Here is a 23,669-nt window from a genome sequence, read left to right as displayed (position 1 = left end):
CTCACAGAATGGTTTATGTTGGAAGGGACCTTCCAGTGCCAACCCCCTGCCGTGGGGATTTAGTGTTAGGAATTTAAACCCAGTGTGAATGCAGCAAAGCAAATGAAGATTCATGGTGATTCCCTGCGCCAGTCAAGACTACAAGAAAAAGCAGTGGGGAAATATCCACGTTCAATAGAGACACATCCTATTCCAATTTGTCAGGGCTGTTAGAGGTAAGAGCAGCTTTACTTTGCCTCCAGGCCAGGCTGGACTCACACAGGGCCTGTGTGCCTGAGCTTGTTTGTGTGCCCTGATGAATGGCTCAGTTGTTGGGTTTTTTTTTTAAATTGACTTCCCTCTTCCAGAGACTCTTGAAGAAGTCAAGCCCTGGCACTACGGAATGTCTCATTAGTGGCTCTGGGATGAGCTGGGTGAGAGCAGCCTCCTGGGGCTCACGGGCACAGGGGGGATCCCAAAGCTTTCAAAACCATCAGTCCTGACACAAACCAGCCACAGCTGCTGCTGGCAGGTACTGGCTGACTTATCCTGGCACTGTCATGAAGGTGGGATCTGCCCTGACTTAAAATGCATTTCCTCTCTTAACTTTGACTTCTTGGTGCATGCAAAGATACGGCAAAGCCCAAAATACAGCATTAATTGCATCCAAAGCTGTACAGCCTATCAGAGAAGCACAGGATAAAGCTTGTCCCTCCTCTATTTTGCCACCCATGAGGGCTTTGTAAAGGTGTTTTGCCCCCTTGCCGTGATGGCAATAAGCCTTTAAGTGAGCAAATTGGTTTTGAGGTACTGGAGTTTGTACCTTGTTTGCTGCTGCCTTTCCTGCTGTTTCCATCCTGGCTCTGGGCAGGTACAAATAATGAATTAACTGCTGGATAAGCCCCATGCTCCCCTGAGCAATTATTCTGGCTTCTGCCAGAGCAGACTCAATTTGTCCTGCAATAAGTACAATTTTCTGAGAAGTTAGTTCTGGTTCAGGTGCTAATCATCCACATCTGTGCAGCACAGGTATTTTTGGGGGGGAGGACCCAGTTGTGAGTCAAGATGCCAGATTGGCACATCTTCAGAGCATCGTGGTGTTTTTGGGTATGCAAATACCCTCCCAGCTGCGTGTGGCATTAACTCTGTTAGTGGAGGGGGAGCAGTATAAAATATGCAGTGACCTTGAGCACTTGGTGTTCCCAATGCTGGCTTCCCCATCTCAGGGAGATCAGCACTGGTGAGCCAACATGAATTTGAATCTCAAATATGTAAAGTTTATTTGCAGAAGTTGCTGGAGGTTGGGAATGGAGGTGCTGGTTAGAAAGGTGATTTCCTCCATCTGCTAATTAGTTCTGGGCAAGAAGTGTCATTAGACAGAAAGCAAGTCATGGCAAACAGCATTTGAGCAGCAGTGGGCACACAGTGGGCAGGCACCTGTAAGCCTCACACATCTAAACCCCAGCTGAAGATGAATCCATGGCGGTGCCTGGGAGAACCCAGGCTGGGTCATGCTGAGCTGTTCAAGGTTTTCTCACTGTGTTGTAGCTTCAGGATGCTCAAACACAGTGTAAAATGGGGCAGGGTTGGACACAAGCTCCTGATTTTGCTGTTTTATGCACCAGGATTGTGCACAGCAATGCACAGGCTTTGCCCATTTTTCTGGGAGCCCTGGGGCTGCCAAGGGCGGCTGGGGATGGGTGCTAAGGGAGGTTTGGCTGCTGCTCTGAGGAGCTGCCTGGATGAACAGGCTGCTCACTGCTGTGTCCTCAATCACCTGCACATCAGAGACAAAGGGCCCTGACTGCTAAAAGACTTTTGGGGGAGGAGAAAACTTCTGTTTTGTACCTTCCCTCAGAAATTCAGTGCTATTGATTGCACAGCAGCAGGAAGAGCTCCTCAGGGCCTCCCCTGGACAGGGATCCACAGCAGGTGTAATGATCCCACTGTCTTTGTGCTCTGGACCAGGTGAGAAACTTGGCAAATTGCCTCTTTGCTGGCTCTGGTGAGGTCTGTGAGAGCTTCTGCACCACTTCTATCATTGTAATCAGCTTCCTTCTTTGCATAATGTTTTGATGAGTCAAAATTGCCTGGTGTGTTAAAACAAATGATCTCTGCACACGGTGATAACTATCTGTATAATTGGTGTTAATCACTGCTGAATCCTCTGTGAATCTCTGTAACACAACCCCTGTCTTGGCTGTACACACCCATGGCTTGGGTGTACATACCCTCTACAAAATGATGCTCCCTGTGTCCAAAAAGCAAAGTCAAGTACCGAAAGGCTTTGCAAGTGATTTATGGTCTTGTGCCCAGTCTTTAAATAGATGCAGAATCACAGTCAGTGTTATATCCTGTTTACTCACTTTGAATATATTATTAAGTGTTTATTGGTACCAAAAGAGCATAATTAAATAGCATGTCAACTGCAGATCAACACTGTATTGATGAGGGCTTGTGGCACAGGAGATGTGTGAATTTTATTAACATTGTCATTTCCAGTCCCCAGCATCATAAAGGACTTGGACATTTCCCATTACAGTTGCAGATCTACCTTAACATTGCTAAAGCAATCATAGTGTGGGAAATTAGATATAAACTGAAAAATAATTAAAGGCCTGGTGACAACTTGATAACGCTGAATAATTGAAGTGCTGGTGACAAATCCTGAATTCTAATTTTCTCCCTGTAGCTGATGCTAGCAATCAAGATCAAAAGTATCTTTGTTGCTTTAGGAAAGCTCTCTCACATTTGTGCCACGTAAGGAGGGGAAGGAAGAGAGATGAAAACCTTGGGTCTGGGTTAGGTTTGCTAACAGCCTGGAATCCCACTAAATCCTGCAGATGGGAATGTGCCAGAGCTGACCAAGCCTCTTCCCTCCTCACTCTTAGAAAAGCATAAAACCTGCAGGAGATACCTCCAGGAGCTCTGCAATGTTGTTTGGGATACACACCCTGGGGAATATGTGAGTGCAAGCAATCAAGGAATTCACTCTGAGGGAAATGTCCCCTCCAAGGAGGGCAAACACGAGACCTGCAGCATGGGCTTGGCCAGGATGGGCATGATGGCAGGAGCCACAGAGTGTGGCTCAGCTCAGAGAGCTCCAGCCTTCACCAGAGCTGCTCCATTTGCTGTTGTTCCCTGGGATTTTTGAAGCAGTTGTGGTCTTGACACATTGAGGTTAAAGAAATTCCTGGTGCTGGTCCTCTGTGCCTCCTCACACCTGCCTGGAGCTGCGGGGCAGCCCCTGCCTCAGCAGTCAGACCCTTTCAGGGGTAACTGGTTAAAATCTGGCTGGGGGGAAAGGAAATGAGATTCTGTAGCCGCCTGAGAGATCAAGGATGGATGGGGGAGCTGGGGCCACCAGGACCTGTCATCACCGCGGTGGCCATGAAGGGCTCTGTGCAATAAAAACTACAGTTGCTGTAATGATGAATAAATTAAATAGCATCCTTGTCTGAAAAGATATTAAGCACCTTAATGCTGTCCAGGGTTCACGCTGCCCACTTTGCCTCCAAGGGGTGCTGGGGCTGATCCTGCACCCCTCTATTGCCAAGGTCACCCCATGACAGGCAGCCTGCAGGACACAGGGAGAAGCCCATCAGAGACTGGTCATTGCTGGAGGGAATGGCAGGGGACAAACAGCACTGAGAAGATCCTTTTATTTTTGTCAGTATTCAGGTAAACATGAATAAACTGGTCAGGTGTGTTACAACAGCACACAGCTTAGAAATTGGACAACATCCAGCACTCTGCAAGGTGACAGAAGGTTGTCTGTGCTTAATGCTGGCAGCAAAAATCCCCTTTTTTCCTTGAATATCCTGTACATGAATCCACATGAACACAAACAATTTTAAAATTACCTCTTTGCTCCCTATGCTGAAACTAGTCATTACTGTACTTTTTTTTTTTTTTTGGTCTGATAAAACCATATGATAATATTTTGGCATAACTTAAAAGCCATATTTAAATAACGCTGTTGGAGGCTGTAAGTCACCATCCCTGGAGGCAGGCATTAAAAGATGTGGTGCTTGGGGAATGGTTTAATTGTCTGGCAGTGCAGGGTTAGCTATTGGACTTGATGATCTTAAAGGATTTTTTCAACCAAAAAAATTCAGTGATACTGTGACTCCAAAGAGGTGAAAAGCCAAGTATCTCCCTTTTTGCTGCTGGCTGTGTGACTCCAAGGCAGCACAGAGCCCTGTGCAGTGCTCCTTCCCTGCAGCTCCTTCCCTGGCATTGGTCTGTGCATGTTTATGGATCAGTTATTGATCTGAATTTGGCAGGGTAGGGAGTGGGGATCATTTACAGCACAGTGAAGAGCATTTTGGCTCTGGTTGCACATTTCAGACTGGAGGCAAGTGCCTTATCTCCTCCTTTGTCTCATCCACTTCTGATCCCTTGTCAGTTATTTTAACATCCTTTGTATGCCACCTGACCCCTCATTTGGAAGCTCTTTGAATCAGGTATTGGATTTGCTATTCAGTGTCCATTTGGCATTGCAGCAGAAATCAAACTGTAATTAATAAACAGAAGGAGGAAGTGCTTCTGTAGGGCTAGGGCACCAGAGGATGCTTGGGCAAAGACAGCACACCCAACACCCAGCTGCTCTCCCAAAAGCCAGGAGATTTTGGCACGAAATGAGGCACAGACTGTGCTTCAAGGGACTCTTATTCTCTGTGAGCAAGAGCAAGAGCTGTTGGGAGGCAGGGAGGAAAAGGAAAAAGGCTTTTATGAGGTCCAGCAGTAGAAACCAACTCTGCTGCATGGCATCCCATCTTCTCCAGCAGACCTGTCCACATTTAATGGGTTTGCTGAATATTCCTGTAATTTCAGCAGCTAAGAGCTGCTGCTGGAGCAGATGGGGCAGGGGATGCAGGAGGCTCATGAGGCTGTGCCCTCACTGGGGTGAGGATGTGCCAGCCCTGGGCACACTGCACATGGTGTCAGTGCCTCGTGGCAGGACGGGGCCCTGCTGGCACTCCCTGCTGCATTTTGGGGATACCCACAATGCCAGGGGGATCTTGGCTCCAGGAGAGCCAGCAGCAGCAGGGGGAGGAGTGGGGACACATCCTGCACATCATCCACGTGGCCCTCGCCAGGGTGAAAGCCAAGGGCAGGATGGAGGTGCACTTTTCACACAGGGTTTGGCTCTGCTGCCTCTGCAAGGGCTGAGCAGCACAACAGCAGATTGTAGAGGGACACAGGGCCCTGTAACTCTATCAGCTTTGATCAATTTTTCACTCGAGTTGGGAATACACCAGAGAGCGTGTCAGCGTGCTTTATGGAGGGCTGCAAGTGCCTTCCATGGCTAATCCATAAAATGGGTTCCTGGAAAACAGACATTCTGTTGTCACCATGAGGAGACTACTAAGCAGTGGGGAAAAAGCACAGAAGAGGAATAGCAGGAATCTGCAGTGCCTGCTGAAGCTGCTGGGAATGCCCTGGCAGGGATGGTGGCCAGGTGTCCCCAGCCAGGGAGGGCAGGGACACGGGCCCTGCTGCCATCCCAGTGCTCCTTCAGCCCTGGCCCTGCAACCTCCTCACCCTCTGGCCCAGGAAAAGCAACTGCCCTTCTGCTCATGCTTAATGAAGTGCAGCAATCTGGTTTTAGCAATTAGTGGAGATGCAGTGGAAAACACCAAACAGTCCCCAGTGCTTCTGTTCTCCCAGCCCTTAAAACACTGATTGCCATGAACTGGCAGCATTACCTCCATATTTAGAGGATATGGAGTAGGAAAGGCATTTATTTTGATAACATTTGAATTGTTCTCCCACTTTTCTGAATGCATTGTTATGATACAAGATTAATTTGCTTTCAGAGTATTTACCAGAGCTTTTTTTTCTCAGACTCCCAAAGACATCCTGATACCCACTCTCCCTCCCTGCCAACCTATGAATTTTCAATTAATGAAATTGCTCTGAAATTAATCAATTTTTGGATTTCTTTCAAAGCATTTTCTGTGTTTTGAAGCCTGGAGTGCATTTTGGGTACCTTAGCATACTCCCAAAGCTGGAATTTTGCTGTTAAATATTTGCTAGAAGAGTTTTTTCCCCCCACATCTCACTTGACTTTAGGAGCTGGGAATTAATATAAGCACCAAATATCCTGACACTTGAGATAAAACTCTGTTACTTGAGATAAAACTCTCTTACTTGAGTAAGAGTGGGTGCTCACTGCAGAAGGCCAAGGTGACTGGAGGTCAGAGCTGACAATTACTGTAGGACTGGAGCCCTTTTCACTGCCCCAGCACTTCTGATGCTTTGCACAGACTCCTGCAGCCTGAATGTGCTCCTGGGGCACCTCTGTGCAGAGCTCCTGTCCTGGAGAGCAGGGCTGATCCTGCCTACACCTCTGCCAAACCCATTCTCCTGATTTTGTCCTGCTTATTCTTAGGACAACTGTGGATTTCAAAAGAGGAGAAACAAACAAACAAAAAAAATTACTGAGAGATTTGACTACTGAGGCAATCTCCTGGCTTTTTCCCACAGTTAACTGCTCCAAAGTATGGACATTTTCAGAGATTACCAGTTTGCTGAATACCATTTTCTCCCCTGTGTTCAATCTCAAGTACCTTTTCTTTCCACAGCCTATAAAAGAAGACTAATCCACAAACTGAAAGGCAAACGCTTTACTCTTCCTAAGTCTTGGTGCAGGGAGTAATATTCAGCAAGAAGCAATTGCACCATAACTGCTGCCCGAGGCCTGATCCCTACAGGATGAGAACTCAGCGAGTGAGAAGTTTCCAAATGACCTCTGTCAGCTCCTAAAGAGAAAAAGGAAAGCCAGCAGCAGCCCCTGTGAGTGGGAAAGGCCAGCTCGAGCTCAGCGTGATGGGATCAGAGCATAGCAGAGAGCAGAAAAGTGTCCTTGCATCCCCATCTAGCGGCTTTGGGTAAAATAAATCTGTGGTACCTGGCTGGGACCTGCTCTCCTGTGCCACTGCAATCTGCTCGGTGGCAGACATGCACATTGCTAAACTCCATCTGCCAAAGCTGCTGCATTTGATCTGGTTCTGTAAATGCTCCTCAGGGTTTGAGAGATGACAGAACGCCAGTGGAAAAGAAGCTTTCAAAGAAGAGTGAATTTAGCTGAGGTTTCTCTTTTTAAGAGTGGGACAGACCAGAAAGATTCACAAAAATCAGACAAAGTCTGTGAAAGGTGAGCGTCCCCCACTGGGCTCATGCCTGCTCTTCCACTGCTTCTTCTCTCTGCTTCCCCATGGAAATGTGGCTCATCATCCTGTGTACATCCCAAGAGATATTCCAGTTTTGTAACATATTTTGGCCTGGCAGAGTGGCTTTTCCTAGGATGCTTTGGCTGCTCGGAGCATTCAGATCCCTTCAGTTCAGATGTGGTGTGTTGGCTGGGCTCAGCCTTGCTTTATCAGCAGGTGAGTAAAAATAATTTAAATTCTGATCCTTCATTTCCTGTCCCACTCAATTCATCCTCTTGAACTACAAAAACCTCTCAGGGACCAGTCTCCAGCCTTACTATTTGCACTGCTGACTTTGAGCTAGGGACAAAATCTGTTTGCTGGCAATTCCTCATGTTTTGGTACAGCAGGATTTGCAATACCCCTGTTTTGGAGAGCTGTTCCTGTTGGGTGTGTTTAATCCTGCTCATGCTGGACTCCCAGCACATGCTACTGGCAGCAGCACAGGTACAGCCAGAGAAATTTAAATTCCAAGTGTGTTTTCCTGGCTGAAGACGTGTGAGTTTTTGAGGGGTAAAAGGCACATTTTACCATATCTGTCTTGGCTCTCAGAGACATCTTTCTTGAATACTGGGTGGGTTGTAGAGCAAAGCTGGTCTTCACCTTGAATCAAAGAGCCTTTTTTGTAGGCAGCCACATTGGGCTTTCCCTCTGCCCTTACCTTGGCTCTGTAATTACAACTACATGAGTTATGACCTCTAGTCAAACGGGTTGGAAAGGGTAATTTTAAAAGGTCTGGAAGAGCTGTACCAGGATCCAGGCTTTAATACAGAGGCAGGAAATGCTGTGTTTAAAAAAAAAAAAAAAGCTCCAAGACATAGATACTTCAGGTTTTGTTGGAAGGTTGGACAGAAACATGTCTGGAGCCCAGCAGCAGTGAGGGCTGCTGCACCCAGAGAGGGATGGGCTCTGCTTCTGCAGTGCCTTTTTTTTTTCAGTATTTATCAGAAATTATGTTCTTCTTCCCATAGGAAAATATCCCATATAAACATATTTTAAAAAATAGCGTTGCTCAAATTCCAAAATCTACTGCTGCCTAGGATTAAAGGATTAAAGAAAAACAACATTTCTTCCCTTAATTAGAAATCTTGTTGTTAACTGTCAGGAAAATGGGTGCTACAGAATTGCTGGCTGTCCTTCTCTCTACCAGGATTTGCTTGATGGAGAATAACATGTTTGTATGAAATATTTCACCTGGGAGAGTACAGAAACTGCAGCACTTGAGAGGATTAGTCTGGAAAACCGAAAATATCTAACTGATGAAAACATTTTCATTAAAACAGGAAGAGTTTTGCTCACAAGAAAATCAGAGTTACATTACCTGAGATTTAATTGATTGATCTAGGTGGATTTGGAAGAGTCTCAAAAAACAAAGCAGTAAACATGGAATCATACACTGATTTGGTTTGGAAGGGACCTTAAAAACCATTTAGTCCTAAACCTTCTGCCATCAACACTCTAAAAATGCCATGGACCTCCCCCTGACAATCATCAGCCTAGAAGCTGATTGCTATTTAGAAGGTAAATTCATGGAAATTTGATGTCAGTACCCAGGCTTTCCTGGCTGGAAGTGCAGGTCCAAGCTTGTTGTGGTGGGCTGATAGAGATGGAAAATGAGAGGGGCTCGGGGCCACGGGCCACACCAGCCTCAGACAGGCTTGTCCCGGGGAGAGTGGATGACCTATTTCTGCAGGATCAGCCCAAAACTGATCTCCAGAGCTGCAGAGTGTGGGAGGAAACACAGTGGCTTTGTTTTCCTCTCCTTGCAGCCCAGCTCTGCCTTCAGCCACTGACCAAAAATCAGCTTTTTCAGCTCGCACGGAAAACAGAGCTGAGAGCGGATTTAGTCACGAGCTGGGCAGAGCTGGACTGGCAGAGGGCACATCCTGCAGCAGCTGCCCACAATGTCCCGTTGTTGTGGGCAGAACAAAGGCTGCTCTTGGAGCCTAATGCCAGCTCAGGGCGGCACAGGGACACGGGGAGGGGGAGCAGCGCCCCGCGGGTGTACAAGGAGGCTCCCGAGGGTTGGCAGCTCCAGGCTGCGGGACGTTTCTCTGGGGAGGTACGGCTTCCTGAGGGACCTGGCTTGGGCATGGGGGGCTCAGGGGAGGTGTTGGGTGTCATAGTGACACTGGGACCAGGCAGAGGTGGCTGCGGGGACAGCGCTTGGGGCTCGGCTGGGAGGCTCCAGGTGCATCCACTGGTGCACGGTTGGTGTCTGGGGGATGGAATCTCTGGTGGGACTTATGGCTGTGTTTGAGGGTCCCAGGACAAGGGAAGAGATGAGGATCTCGACTCCATGTTTCAGAAGGCTGATTTATTAGGTTATGATATTATATCATATTAAAATGCTATACTAAAAAGAATAGAGAGAAAGGATCCTTCAGAAGGCAGGAAAAGAAAAAGGAAAGGAAAGGAAAGGAAAGGAAAGGAAAGGAAAGGAAAGGAAAGGAAAGGAAAGGAAAGGAAAGGAAAGGAAAGGATAAAGCATAAAATCTTGTGACTGCTCACAGCCTCGACACAGGTGGCTGTCATTGGTCATCAAGTAAAAACAATTTCACATGCTGGGTAAACAACTGTCCAAATCACATTCCAAAGAAGCAAAACATGGAGAAGCTGAAGTTTCCCATCTTCTCAGGAGAAAAGATCCTGGCAAAAGGATATTTCATAAAATATGTCTGTGACAGGGACTGATGAGGGATTGAATGAACTGATGTAAGATCACTGCCCAGGTGGTCACACCAGGAGCCAAAGGTGCACTTTAGACCTAGCCAAGAGGTTCTGGTCTTTCCTCGTCTGGAATATACTGAATATTTTGTTGAAGAGTAGCAATGTGGTTGTTTCTGGGTTAATGTGCTGCTGTGGACCTGCCTTGAGGTGGATAACTTAAATCCATCTGGAAGCTAAATCTAGTGCAAACCAAGGCAGGTCACTTGACGGTGAAGCATCTCCATCTGAGGTCCCTGGTCTAGGGGATCTGTGTGGGCCAGGAAGTTTTCTGGGGATCTCAGCAAGGTGGGAGGTTTTATCTGCTCAATCTATTCTACCAGAGGAGAACAGATTCTGGGAATTCTGGGAATTCAGGGAATGGGAGTGATGAGGATCCCAATGCTGCTTTGCCCACCAGTGTGCCTCACTTGGAAATATAAAGTCTTTAAATCTTTTCTTTTTTACATTCATGTCATTACATTTTAGGCAAAAGGAGCACCAGCCCTGTGGGAGAGGGTAGGGGAAAAATCCAGAGGCAAGTGCAGGGAGCACCCAGGATTTTCTGTATTTCGAACAGTGACCACTGCACCTTCGTGGGGACCTCCAGCCACTTCTGCCCTGGATAGATGTCCCCAGAAATGTTTCTTTGCTTTCTAATCCCTGCGGTTTAGCAAGCAGAGTGTGAGCAGGCTGGGCTCCTGCCCCCATCCTGGCTGCCTGTCCCCCCTGCCTTTCCTGAGGCAGGACAGGGGGTGCCAGGCTGCCGGGGCTGCTCGCTACAGGTTCTGCCACTATGCCCCATTTCCCCCGAGTCACAGACGGAAAAATGGCTTGCTCAGCTCTCCGGGCAGCCAGCGAGCTCCTCTGATCCCCGGGGAAGGCAGGGATCTCCCAGCGCATCCCCCATCCTCCAGGCAAGGATGCAGGAGAGCGTTCCCTCCTGCCCAGGGCGGCGAGCGGGAAGGAGACCAGGCTCAGACACATCAAAAACTGGACAGAAACAGCCCCGCTCGGCCCGGCTCACACCCTCAGCCACTGCCGCTCAGGCTCCGAGGGTTCGCAAGTGCCAAGGTGTCCCTGTGTGCTCTGCCCCGCTCCCTGAGGACACGGAGCTGCGAACGCCCGGCCCCGCTCCTGCCCCGGGGCTCGGGTTTCCCCCTGTCCCTGCCCCGGTGACGCTGCCTGTCCCCACAGGTCCGGCAGAGCCGAGCCGAGCCGTGCGGGGCCAGCCGGACATGCTGACCTGGCCCGGCTGAGGCAGCCCCCGCCCCGCTGCCGGGAATCGCAGCGTGTCCCGGGCTGGAAGCGAGCCGCGAGGAGCATCAGCCCAGCCCGAGCCCCGGCACGGCACCCACCCGGCATGGAGCCCGCTCCCGAGGGGAAGAGGTACGCGGGCTTGGGCAGGCAGCGGGATGGCGTTCCCGCCTGCCGTCTGTGCCACGGATGGGTGTGTGCGAGGTGGGAGGAGCAGCAGATGTGCCCGTGTCCTGGGAAGGATGGGGGCTAAGGGGGAGATATTTAGCCCCTCCACAGCCTAAGTTTAGCAGTAATGAAGTTTATGAGTTATTATTGCAATTTGTCTTCCTAGAGAAAACTTTTTCAAGTGAGAAGGCTGCATCACCTAAAGTAATAATAATAATGTGACTTCCCTGCAGCTGCTGTCCATGTTGCACCCAGCTCTGTTCATGGAGGGAAGAGGTTTAACCTTGCAAGCTCAGTCTTAGCTGGGAGCTACGGCAGGACCAGCTGCCCATGGCCATCCTGCTCCCTGGCAGTCCCTGCCTCGGTCCTGCTGTTGGGTGTTGGGGTCCTGGCGTAGGGCAGGACCAGCCCAAAATGTTATTTACAAATTTTAAGATCTGGTCTGGATTTTAACCAGATTTTAGAGGAAGTTCATTTGTTCCTGTTTCACCTTCCCAGCAACAAGTGTTAATCAGTCTCAGAATCTAACCCCTGCCAGGAGAAATGGCAAAAGTGTCAGTGGAAGAGATCTTGGCATCATCTGTGCTGGTGAATACTTGTGCTGAAGTCTGTCCAGGTCTCCTGGCAGGTCTCCTGGCATGGCTGGAAACACTTGACCTGTCAGAAATGGAATTAATGTCCAAAGCTGTTCCTCCCTGCACAGGAAAAGCCATGCTACCCTTCGGCATTTTAGTGGGAGATTTACTCTGAAAAGCACCTTGCTGGGTTCACCCAGCTGAGGGGACAAAATAACCCTCTGGGGGTTTTGATGGGCAGAGATAGAAGGGGTTGAGTGGAAATTGGAGGGAGTGGCCTGCAGCCAAGCTGGAGATGATGGAGGTGGGCTGGTTCTGGCCTCTTCCTGATGAGCTTCTGAGAGGTCTTTCCAGGGGAGAGGTGAGGTCAAGGTGGTGGAAGAGAGACCTTTGACATATCCCATGGACATGAGTTACATGACTTTGGCACTGAACTCAGATGAAATCAGCTGCTCTTGCAGGACTCTGAAAGTGCCCCAGTGTCTCAGACTTCTGGAACCTCTCAGTATTTTCTTGCCTTCCTTGACCAAAGCAGTGCAGTATTTGCATGTGGCCACTTCCTTGTCACATGGCCAGCATGGTCCTTACATATTTGTATCTCAAAGCCCCACTACAAACTCCCTTCTTTACTTTTCCACCTCCTGCCCTGTTTTTTTCTTCACTTGGGATTTTTTTCCTTGGCAGAGGAGACTATTGGGCTGGGATCTGCTATCTCAGACTGCTTGCCCTGAGGCATTTTCTAACAGCAAAGCCTTGGTGTGTCTAAACACATTATACAGGATATCACCCCTAAGACTTGCTGTGCATCTCGATACTGAAATGTGGTTACCCAGGAGGTGACTCTTCCCTTTGCACAGACAGCCTCATCCCAAGCCTGTCTTTGCAGAAGTGACGTCCTTGCATCCCTTCCTTTTTCCCTCACCCCTGTTTTATGTATGAGGCACATTGTCAAAGGAAAATGAAGAAAGGGAAATGTCAGTCTGATGCCTTCAGCTGCAATGACTGGTTGATGGTTCTGCAGGGGTATGAAAACTTCCACAGCACATCTCAGACAAACACTGGAGCAGTGGCCAGCTGTGGCTGCCCCATCCCTGGAAATGTCCAAGGCCAGTTTGGACAGGGTTTGGTGCAGCCTGGGATAGTGGAAAGTGTTCCTGCCATGGCAGGTGATTGGAATGAGATGAGCTTTGAGGTCCCTTCCAACCAAACTCTTTTATTGACTCTAGGATTCTAGGATTCTATGGCTATGATCAGCTACAAAGAAGTTTTGGCTTTCTCTAGTAAAAAAGAACAAAATAAATTATGGATTATCAGGAGAGGAAAGTTTGTCCTGGAGCATTTTCCCTTTGTTCTGCATTTTCAGTGCAGTTTCAAAAAAGCATACAGGTTCTTCAAATAACTGAAGTGCTATACTTTCCTTTCAGGAATAGTTTCCCCAGCATGAACTTTGAAGCAGAGATTCTGACAACACCACACGATAATTCAGGTATTTGGGAGAAAAAATAAAGAAAAAAAGAAATTAAAGTAAAATGCCCACTCAGGTTGCTATCACTACAAACATGTTTTAATTCTTTTGGAGTCAGAGGTTGTTTAAAAAAAAAAAAAAAAGAAGCAGGACGGTAAACTGACTGCAATTCAGGTGATTTCAGGTTTATGTTAGGGGAGAGTTCACAGTGTTGAGGATAGATATTGATGTGTTTCCCTCCAATAGGGCTACACCAGGAACACAGCTGCCGAGGAGATGTGCTTTTGGAAACAGCAGAGGCATTAAATTTGAGATTGCAGTGTCCTGGATGAGAACATACATGGTTCTCTTATTAGTGGTGACTAAAATCAGGTGATAAAAATGCAACTCCTTGAAAGGCAAAAATGAGGATGAAGCTATTCTGCCAAGTCCTGTCCTTCATCCTCATTTCATTTAAGAGGAATAGCTGATTTTTTTCCCCATTGAATGATGCCTTCCACCATTGATCTGAGACAGACCCAGCACAGCAGGGCATCTTTTCTTAGTCCTGCCATTGCTCCTCAGCCCTGAGCAGCTGGCCAGAGCCTGTGCCCTGGCAGCTGCCCTGTCTTTAGGATGGGACAGCAGGAAAAGGAGACTTTGCAATAATTGCTTGGAACCCCTTGAGTATCCCTGGGTTTTGGCTCAGAGAGAGAGATCTCGGTGTCAGTCACCCACATTTGAACAGGAGCCCAGTGAAATGTTTTGCCATCAGTTGCCCTCCTGGCCAGGAGCTGCAGGTCCCAGCAGGGAATTCCCCTTCCTGGCAGTCCATTTCAGCCCCCTGCTGTCCAGAGTCACAAGTGAGATGCACAGGATGGACTATTTTTGCTTCAGCTGCAGGTGGCAGTGTTTGTGTTGCATCATGCCTCCTGGGAGGTGTGCCAGGAGCTGCCCCCCATCAGTCACACTGTCCAGCACGGGCACCAGGGATGGCCACAGGTTTGGACCCACCCTGTGACTCCCTTCACCTTTTTTTAGTCTTCCAGAAAACCTTTCCATTTCCATCCCTTGCAAACAGAGCTCCCCACATCTGGCTAAACATTTCAGAGACATTTTCCTCAGGCTGTCCTGTAATGATGAGTCACTTAGCAAACATGCTGATGTCAAAGGGTGCCCAAGAATAATTTTTGTAACCCTGAGTGTGAACAGGTTGGAAAGTGCATCCTCTGCATCGTTGTCCCAAATCCCTGGCTCCTGTTGGGTTAGGTTGGGTTTCTCCCATGAGGTAAGTGCCTCAAAGCCTCTAACATGCAACCCTTGTTTGTTTCCCAAGAGCTCTACATGATCCCTTCCATGAGGAGCCTCACGGCTGAGGAGTATGTGGAGGCCTTTAAGTCATTCTTGGAGCACTCAACAGAGCACCAGTGCATGGATGAGTTCAACAGGGAACAAATGCCCACCATCGTGGCTGGGTAAGGAGCACGTCCCCCAAGGTGGGAAAGCTATCTGTCATCCTGGGAGTCAGCAAAAACTTCTAAGGATTTTTTTGGGGCAGGAATGAACTTTAAATGCTTTTCAGTTTTAAGTCCCCTACAAGTGGTTTTTAGGATATTCTGTTTAATGACTTCAGAGTATGTGCTGTTTCAATTAATACACTGTGCTGCCTCAGCTTATGTTAAGGAAAGACTCAAGACCTCATTCTCATGTCCATCTCTTTGCATTAGCTGCTTTTCCCAGGATTAAAGTTGGGGTTTTTTGGTTTTTTGGGTTTTTTTTTTTTTTTTTTTTTTCCTGAAAGAAAGCTCTCTTTTGCTCTCTCCCTGCTTTTGGGACTTCATCACATCCATCCAAAAAACACATCTCTAATTCTCTCCTAGTGGCTAATTTGTGGTTTTCCAGTCCCCTAAGACCTTCTTATTCCTATCCTCAGTCAATTTGCATTGCTTAAGTACCAAATGACAATCAGTTTTGTAAAGTATTGATTTAATATCTTAAGGCTGGATAACTGCAGACAGCTTCAGAACAGCCTAGATCCAAAGCACAAGAAAGTCCTTTCAAATCTGGGTAATTTTTGACGTTATAGGAACTGTATTTTTCCCATTGAGAAAAAAAGGTTAGGCAGGCAAATTTTTATTCTACAGATCAGATATATATAAAATATAATATTAACTTATTAGTTATAATAATAATTAATAATAATAGTAGAAATAATATATCTCGAATGATAATCAAATATTATGTTAAAACATTTAAATTGTGAATTTAAATAATGGACAAAATTGTGGCTTTCCATGATGCTGATTTTGGGTCTGTCAAAGAGTCTTGACCCTCATTAGGGCTAAGGCCCCTGGACTTGCTCACACCCTTCAGGACGTGCTACTCATCCATCTCCTGTGGAATCATTACTGTGGTGCCTCCTGAGTGCTTGGGTATTCTGCTAGGAAGCATGTGACTGGAGTAATTTAATAAGCAATTCTTCTAAGGTAAAAAAATTATTGACAATTCAGACCCTCCTCCCAATTTCAATCCAAGATTAATGTTGATAAGAGATGATTTCCAGTCACCTGGATAGACTCATGGTTTTGTTTTTTCTGGGTATTTATATCCAATATTCCCTCCTGAGGCTGCTGAGGTTTTTCCCAGCTCACCTTGTCCCTGCTTCCCCAGCAGTGCCATCCCAGTCAGGGACAGCCCCTTTTCCCTGGGCTTCCCAGAGGCTTTTTTTGCCAGCCACAACCTGAAGAAATCTCCTTGGCAAAGGGTGAGAAACTCTGCACCATGGTGCCTACTGTACTTTGAAATATGAGCTGGTTGAGCCATTGGTTATCACCAGGCTCAAAAGGGGTGACCAAATTTCTGTCCCAATTCATGTGCATAACATGAAAATATCCACGCTGAGGTGTCATCCAAGGTGTAAGAATGAAAGCATGAAGGGGTGTGACACAGTGTGGGTAAGTAATTTTATTTATATGTGTATATGTGTATTTATCCTTTCAGTCTGGGTGCTGGAAAATCGACCCTCAGCGTTCTGGGAGTTGGGAGTGGCACAGGTGAGGAGTGTGGGGATGGGGCACGGGGGGAAGGAGACACAGGAAAATTGGGCACTGAGGATACTCATAGACATTAATGGCAGCATTTCCCACTGAAGTACAGAAGGGCAGAAGGAAGAGTGGAGCTGGGATAAGAGGAGTGCTCCTTCCATTCCTTCCCTCTCCATCTCCCTTCTGAAAGACTGCTGCTCAGATCTTTCTGGGCAGTGAGAAATGTGTGATTTTTAGCTTAGTTTCTGCCTCTTGGTGACACTTACCTCACTTTATTTGCTTCAAAGCAAGGACTCCTCCTTCTGCTTAGGTACAAGCGCATCTTCAAACCTTGTTGGAGAGAATTAGAGACATTGGAGAAATTCTTTCCACCCAAAATCCTGCCTTAGACTATCCTCCCTGAAGGGATGTCTCCTTTTGCTTTGCTTTTAGGGATCCCAGAGGCCAAGGCTGGGCAGTGCCCTGCTCTCAGTAGTGAAAAACCACCTGGCCACAACCATTAGCTGATGCAAAGCTGCATCAGCTTTTTCAAGACGTGTTTCTTTGTTACTGCTGTGTTTTTACCCAGTGATAAGAAGGGTTTAACTGCAAATGATATTTTTCCCCAGAGAGAAACCCATCCTTTGGAAAAATAGCTTTAAAGTTGTTCTAAATGCATTTGTGTTTAAAAAAAGCCAAAACAACAAAACAAAAAAAGTGGTGAACAGCCAACTTTGCTCCTAGGGAAACTGGGATTTTTTTGGGGCAGGAATGAACTTTAAATGCTTTTCAGTTTTAAGTCCCCTACAAGTGGTTTTTAGGATATTCTGTTTAATGACTTCAGAGTATGTGCTGTTTCAATTAATACACTGTGCTGCCCCAGCTTATGTTAAGGAAAGACTCAAGACCTCATTTTCATGTCCATCTCTTTGCATTAAAAGCCAAAACAACAAAACAAAAAAAGTGGTGAACAGCCAACTTTGCTCCTAGGGAAACTGGGAGAAAATAAAGAGTAGAGAAAAGAAGCGGTGGTTTGATTTGTCAGAGTTGAAAAGTATTTTCAGCTGAATTTTAAGTGCTAATACTTTCAAGTGAAAGCATTTTTCTCACTTTTTTTGGTTTTGTTTTCCTGAGTAAGAGAAAATTAGCATTTGATTGTTTTCCCCAGCTGGGAATATGTTGGAGCATATGAGAAACCAAGCAGGAAGAAATGATTCAGTTCTCAATTACCCTCTATTTTCATTAAGTAATATAAAACAGAAATTCTGACTCCACAAAAGCACAAGGGGGAAATGAACTTTTAGCATCGTCCTTAATTTTCCTTATGTCCTCTTCAGAGGAGGTTTTAATGGAAAAATAAACCCTCTAAAATTTCCTGTGCTTCCTGGGTGAGTGCCCCTCACAGATGCCAGGACAGGGGTCCAGACCTGGACTCCCCACCCCCAGCTTGCCCATGTCTGCAAGAGCTGGGGCTGGGCAGGGAGTGAGCTGGGATGGCACAGAGTAAAAGGTTATATCTGATCCCTGACCTTTTCAGAGGTGGACTCTGGTTTCACAGAGCCCCCAGAATTAGTTTAGTTGATGAAAATATTAACAGGGATTAGTGGCCGAATCACATCCTGAAAGCTTCTGTTATGTTCCAAATCACGTTTTATCACTCACCCCATGTTTGCTCATGGCTAGTTGAACTCTGAGCTGGAACTTTCCAGTTGCAGAGAGGTTCCAGTCCTGTCCCAGCCTTGCTGTGGGCAGTGCTGGAGGGTTGCTGCTGGCAGGGAAAGCTGCAGCAGAGAAATTCCTGCCCTAGAGTGCTGTTATTTTATTGCTTGTTTTTACAGACAGCCTGGTTGAAGATGTTATTACCTGCTCTTGCAAACACTGCATTAAGGAATTTTACAGAGGTGGAGTGAAAAAAACTCCAAACTTCAGCAGCTTTTAAGACATCCACCTGCTGTTAATGTCACATTTGCCTCCATCAGTGCCTCCAGGGCATGGGGCAATGATGCTCTGCCTCTGGCCCTGCCCCAAGCCTGCAGGCAGCACTAAGGGCTGCTGCTCCCCGAGCCAGGCACTTACACACTGGCATCTAGGACTGTCACAAATGATCCAGCTGCTTGCTATTAGGATCTGCCTTCCTGTCAGCAGTGTTGGTCCCTGTACCTTCAATGGATGCAGCCTCAGCCTCCTCCCTTGAGCCTTTGGCCAGCCCTGCCCTGCTGCCACTGCATTCCTCACGGGCCTGGGGTATTTTTAATCCAATTTCAAAGGACTCCTCCTTCCTCGGATGTCCCAGTAGTGCTGGCATGGCTGATATTTCCTTCCCTGAATTCTGTGTACTGCAGCACCTGCCAAGGATGACAGCTCTTCCCGTGGCTGGTACATCAGCTGAAAGAGCAGGGAGGATGCAGGATCTCCTGTCAAGACCTCTCTGTGTGACATTTGCAAGGCCAGGGCTATTTTTAGGCCCCACCATCAGATACAGAGGATTCTTGCAGAGGTCTCATCAAGGTGGTCACATCTGCTGTTTATTTACATGGTTTGAAGAGATCCAGGGGCACTCATACACTTGGCATTTCTGGGAAGTAAGCACCATGTCCTGTATCACTTCAGAAGAGGCTGGAAATTTTCTAGAACAGGAGGACAGACGGCTGCTTGCTCCTCCAGAGCTCACACAGCAGCACCAATAGCTAAATTTGCAGGGCACTTCCACACAAATATGTGAGTCTCTACCTGTATTTCCAAGATAACCATCAGTTAATTGGTGCCCTGGCCTGAGACCATGTGGAGAATCCCCAAAGAGGGAGGATCCAGGATACTGCACGTCAGTGGATCTTTTCTCTTGTGCTGCAGTTCCCAGGTGCTGGGGCTGTGTCGCAGCAGCCACTGTGTCCCTGTGGCAGCCCCAAAGCTGTGGGCCACCCCATGCAGCTGTGTCAGCTGCCTCCTTGCACCCATTCAAACTTTGTGGTGTTGTTGAAACCTGTTTCATGGTTATTTTTGTAAACAGTGAGCCGTGATTCTTGTGGCCTGTCTGTCTCACAACCCAGGGTATTGCCATTAGCAGGTTTCTGTGCTGCTGCTTGTCTCTGCCTTGTTCTCAGGCTGCTCTGTACCCCTCTGTCAGCCTGAGCAGTACAGTAGCATGGCAGGAGTGTCACCAGGCTGTGCCACCACATGAGCCACAAAGAAGAACATGGCTCACTCCTGCTGGGGGATTTTCTGCTGCTGCACTGGCATCCTTCCATTGCATTTACCTGCTTTCTAAAATAGTGAATTTGTGTTTATTGAATAGGTGAGCAGGATTTGAAAATGATCAGAATACTGCAGGCTGTGCACCCAGGGGTCTTTATTGACAATGAGATTGTGGAGCCCAACCCACAGCACGTGGCAGCTTACAAAGGTAAGGCTACACCTGCTGCCTGGGTTATAGCAAGGACCAGCCATCTGAATGATGAGTTTTTCTGCTGTTTTATGAAATTCAGGGTTTTCTTCTACTTTTTGAAACAGAGCTGGTGAATCAAGCTCCAGACCTGCAGAATGTTTCTTTTATTTGGCACCAGCTCACTTCCTTGGAGTATGAACAGCAGGTGAAGGAGAGAGGCACACATAAGAAATTTGACTTCATCCATATGATCCAGGTAATGGCCATTTCTTTAACACAGGACTATTGGATTTAACTACCCCCTTCAGTTCTGCTCTATGCTTGGATTTATGACCAGAGCTGAGCACTGCTCTCCCACAGCAATTCTTCAGAAGCTCTACAAACACCAAAGCTGGCAATACTCAGTGCTGTGAGGTGTCCCTAAATGGGCATGTGGAATCAGGAAAGGCTGGCAAGCATCTGGAACAGAATTTAAAACACCTCTAAAAGAAAGGCTTTAAGCCTTTGGAGGGTCATTGCACTGTGGAGAAGGAATAATGGCTGTGTGTCACTGTCTCTTCTAGATGCTGTATCGTGTGGAGGATATTCCCAGTACTATCAAGTTTTTCCACAGCTGCCTCGACCATCATGGTAAACTCCTGATCATAATTTTGTCAGGTAAGGGAGACCTTGCAGTTTTTTGGGGTTTTTTTCTCCATTGCTGGAGTTTTGAAGAGCTTTCAAGTTTGAGAGCCACAAATATTTATCTAGTGATGTCAGTGGTGCTTATTCTATAGTAAATAACTAAAAAAAAATGCTGGATTTCATATGGAGAATGCAATTTTGGGCTTAGCCTTGGGCCCCAGTGTCTGATGGGGTCACTTAGGCACAGCCTTTGTGCTCTTGCTTCTCTGCTTGTGGAATTGATGTAGTAGAGAGAAGTGTGGCTGTCCATGAACGAGGGTCCATCCTTCCTCATGGTGAAATCAGCACTGTAAAAACACACCCTGAGCTCTGGGTGGACTCATCCTCAGGGCTCTTTGTACAGCAATGACCCACAGCCCAGAAGGACAGCAAATGCTGCTGAGAGCTGCAGACTTTATGGCAGGACAGGAGAAAAGAAGCACAACATGATGGCACTTCTTAAAAGAATTGAGTGTTTCATCCCTTGGTGCCGTTCATGAACCCCCAGCTCACGGTGTGGTGGAAAAAGCAAAAATTCCCATGTTCCCCATAAAAACTGCCTCTCACATTGCCTGTAGGCTGTTTCCTTGCTGTCTGAGGCTGCTTTTTGAGGTATGTCTTATTCAATGAGCACTAGTAACTGAGGTTTGATGTGATAACATCTGCACTGCTTTGGCCACGGCACAGTAAAGAGGCAGCACGAGATGTTCGGGCTCAGCACATTGGCACCTCTGTGTGACCCTTCCTCCTGAGCAAATTCAGTGCTGGAGCCATCTCCTAGGAGTTTTGTTTCAGTGGGGCAGTTTTTGAGGGAGGGCTGAGGGAAACCAGGGTTTTATGAGGCGCAGATATTTATAAGTAGTCTCGAGGAGGGGGAAAGCTCTCCTCCTGCCCTGTCAAGGCTGGGCCAGCAGCGAGGGAGCTTTCCAGCTCATTTCATAGTTGATTAGCTGGTGTTTGACTGCCTTGGCTTTGCCAAATCAAAACTATTACCAAGTATTACAAAGTATAAAAGCACACTACAACAATAATAACCTTCCCTGGTGGCCCTGCAGACAGCAGCGGCTGGGCCAGCCTGTGGAGGAAGCACAGGGACTGCCTGCCCGCCACCGACAGTGGCCACTACATCACCTGCAGCGGCATCACGGAGGTGCTGCAGGGGCTGGGGGTGCAGCACCGCGTCTACGAGCTGCCGTCGGGCTGGGACATCACCGAGTGCTTCACCGAGGGGGACGCGGTGGGCGGCCGCATGATGGATTTCCTGACGGGCACCAAGAACTTCCTGGGCACGGCCCCGGCGGCGCTGCGGCGGCGGCTGCGGGAGGCCCTGTGCCAGCCCGAGTGCAGCAGCACCAGGGACGGCAGGGTCATCTTCAGCAACAACCTCAGCATGATCGTCGTGGACTCCTAGAGCCCGCAGCCCGCCTGGAATTGTTTTTAACACCGTGCAGCCCGCCTGTGCTTTCGCTGGGACTTGCGCTGCTCTGTGGGGCCTGCGCGGCCTTGGCGGCCGGGGGTGGCAGCCCCTGGGCCGGCCCGGTACAGACCTGCTGCTCCACTGTGCCCGCGATGCCTTCTGTGCCAGCCGGGTCGCCAGAAACTGGTTCCGTGTGAAGGCTGGCCTAGAACAGAGACTAGACAGAGCTAAAGAATGAAGTAGGGATTTATTAGGAGGCCTCAATGGATCCACCTTGGGCAGCACAAGAGCCCAGCCAGGGCTGCACCCAAGGTGAACCAAAATGGTCCTAAAATGCACGAGCGCTCACAGGGTCTGTCACTGTGATCAGCTCTGCTCCATTTGCACATTGGAGTGAATTGCCAGTTATAGCTTTAGCCCATGAAGTCCCATCCTTCTTGTTTTTCTCTCTTCAGCCCACGTTGTTTGTGCTCTTGGGCCTGAGATTTGGATCATTTGTCCTTGGTCCCCAGCTAGAGAAGGAATTGTTTTGTCTGCCTCTCTCTGTGATGAGAGCTCACCATCCCCTAATCTGAAGCTCAAAAGTATACCCTAAAGCAGCACAGAATCTGAAAACTATAAAAGCTAAAACCTGAGGCATCACCAGGACAAAACCAGCAAGATGTCCCTGCTGCTTTGCGCCCAGGTAATGTCACTGCACCCAGGCCCGAGCTGTAAGTTGCTCTGCACTAGGCTATTTCACGTGGTTTTATTGGCATAGACATTTACTGCCCCAAGTCTCTCAGTGTCTCACAATATAGACATAAAGTCTTAAAAATTTAGTCTTAAAAATTTATCAGCCTTTTTGTTTGGAGAATATTTTGGAACCCAGGATGGTACTTGCCCTGTGCTCTTTCAGGCAGATATTAATTTTGTTACTTTCTTACTATTGTTTATCTCCATATAAAATAAAAGCAATCTTAAAACAAAAAAAAGTCACATCTGGTTCTGCACATGTGGGATTATAGAAAATGAAGCAAAGAGGTCATTGAGTTAAAAACCAAAAAATATGCAAAGTACCATTTTATGGAAGGCATTAAGGGTTTGTTGTGAGAGAGAAAGATGAGCCTGAGGATGTGGAAGAGCTGGGAGAGGGCTGCAGCTTGTCCTTGTGCCGCAGCCCTGGGAGGCAGCTTGGCTCTCTTGGAGCAGCATCACTGCAGCACAGCAAAACAGCACTAAAATGGGATGTATGTGGTTAAAATGTTAATGTAGGTAAGTTAAGACTATTTCCCAAGGACCCTGAGGTGTTCAGAGGGCTGAAGGAGGTGCTGCCAGGGCAGCCAGCTCCAAAGGGAGATGCCACTCAGGATGCCAGTGAGGTTTGGTTCTGCATTTGGCACCGTGGTGCTGTGCAGACCTTGGGGAAGCTGCCTGCAGTGCCAGCAGCCTCATTGCAAACAGCTCTGAGGGGGGAAAACCCAGCTCAGGTGGGAAATACGTGCAGGCACAGAAGCCATCTATCTCTGTATCTGGTTTTTCCCTGCTTAAACTGGTTAGGACACACCTGTGTGCACCTGGGGGTCTCAGGTGGAGGTGTGGTGTGGGTCAAATGGCTTCTTTCTGCACCATGAACAAGTGGGTGGTCACAATGGCTTGCAAGACATTCCATGTCACTGTCACCCAGAGTCCTGCTGATCCTGCTAAAACCGTCCCACCCCACCCAGCTGAATGCAGCTACTGCCAGGGGCAGCATCACCCTGAAAAGGTAACAAACCCATGAAGTCCTTGTGTCTCCACTCTGGTGTTTTTGGGTACTTTTTTAGGTTTGGGTTTTATCATATCTTTTTGAAATGCAG

The 23,669-nt window shown here is 47.7% G+C and overlaps 1 protein-coding gene across 2 annotated transcripts; it reads left to right on the top strand.

The window, feature by feature from the left end:
• Nucleotides 1–9,206: 9,206 nt before the first annotated feature.
• Nucleotides 9,207–22,154, top strand: LOC121356563 (carnosine N-methyltransferase 2-like). Of its 2 annotated transcripts, XM_041473173.1 has the most exons (9): nt 9,207–9,258; nt 11,100–11,291; nt 13,327–13,388; nt 14,683–14,821; nt 16,347–16,399; nt 19,662–19,769; nt 19,877–20,007; nt 20,315–20,408; nt 21,470–22,154. In XM_041473173.1, the coding sequence occupies exons 2-9, from the start codon at nt 11,266–11,268 to the stop codon at nt 21,823–21,825; spliced, it is 969 nt and encodes a 322-aa protein (XP_041329107.1). In that variant the 5' UTR covers nt 9,207–9,258; nt 11,100–11,265; the 3' UTR covers nt 21,826–22,154. The 2 variants fall into 2 exon arrangements, with proteins under 2 accessions (XP_041329107.1, XP_041329108.1); XM_041473174.1 differs by lacking the exon at nt 13,327–13,388.
• Nucleotides 22,155–23,669: the final 1,515 nt, after the last annotated feature.

This window comes from Pyrgilauda ruficollis, unplaced genomic scaffold, assembly GCF_017590135.1.
Source record: "Pyrgilauda ruficollis isolate IOZ18807 unplaced genomic scaffold, ASM1759013v1 scaffold3, whole genome shotgun sequence".
Classification (NCBI taxonomy): domain Eukaryota; kingdom Metazoa; phylum Chordata; class Aves; order Passeriformes; family Passeridae; genus Pyrgilauda; species Pyrgilauda ruficollis.
Note: the sequence above shows the minus strand (reverse complement) of the source record. Positions and strands in the feature narration are given on the sequence as shown.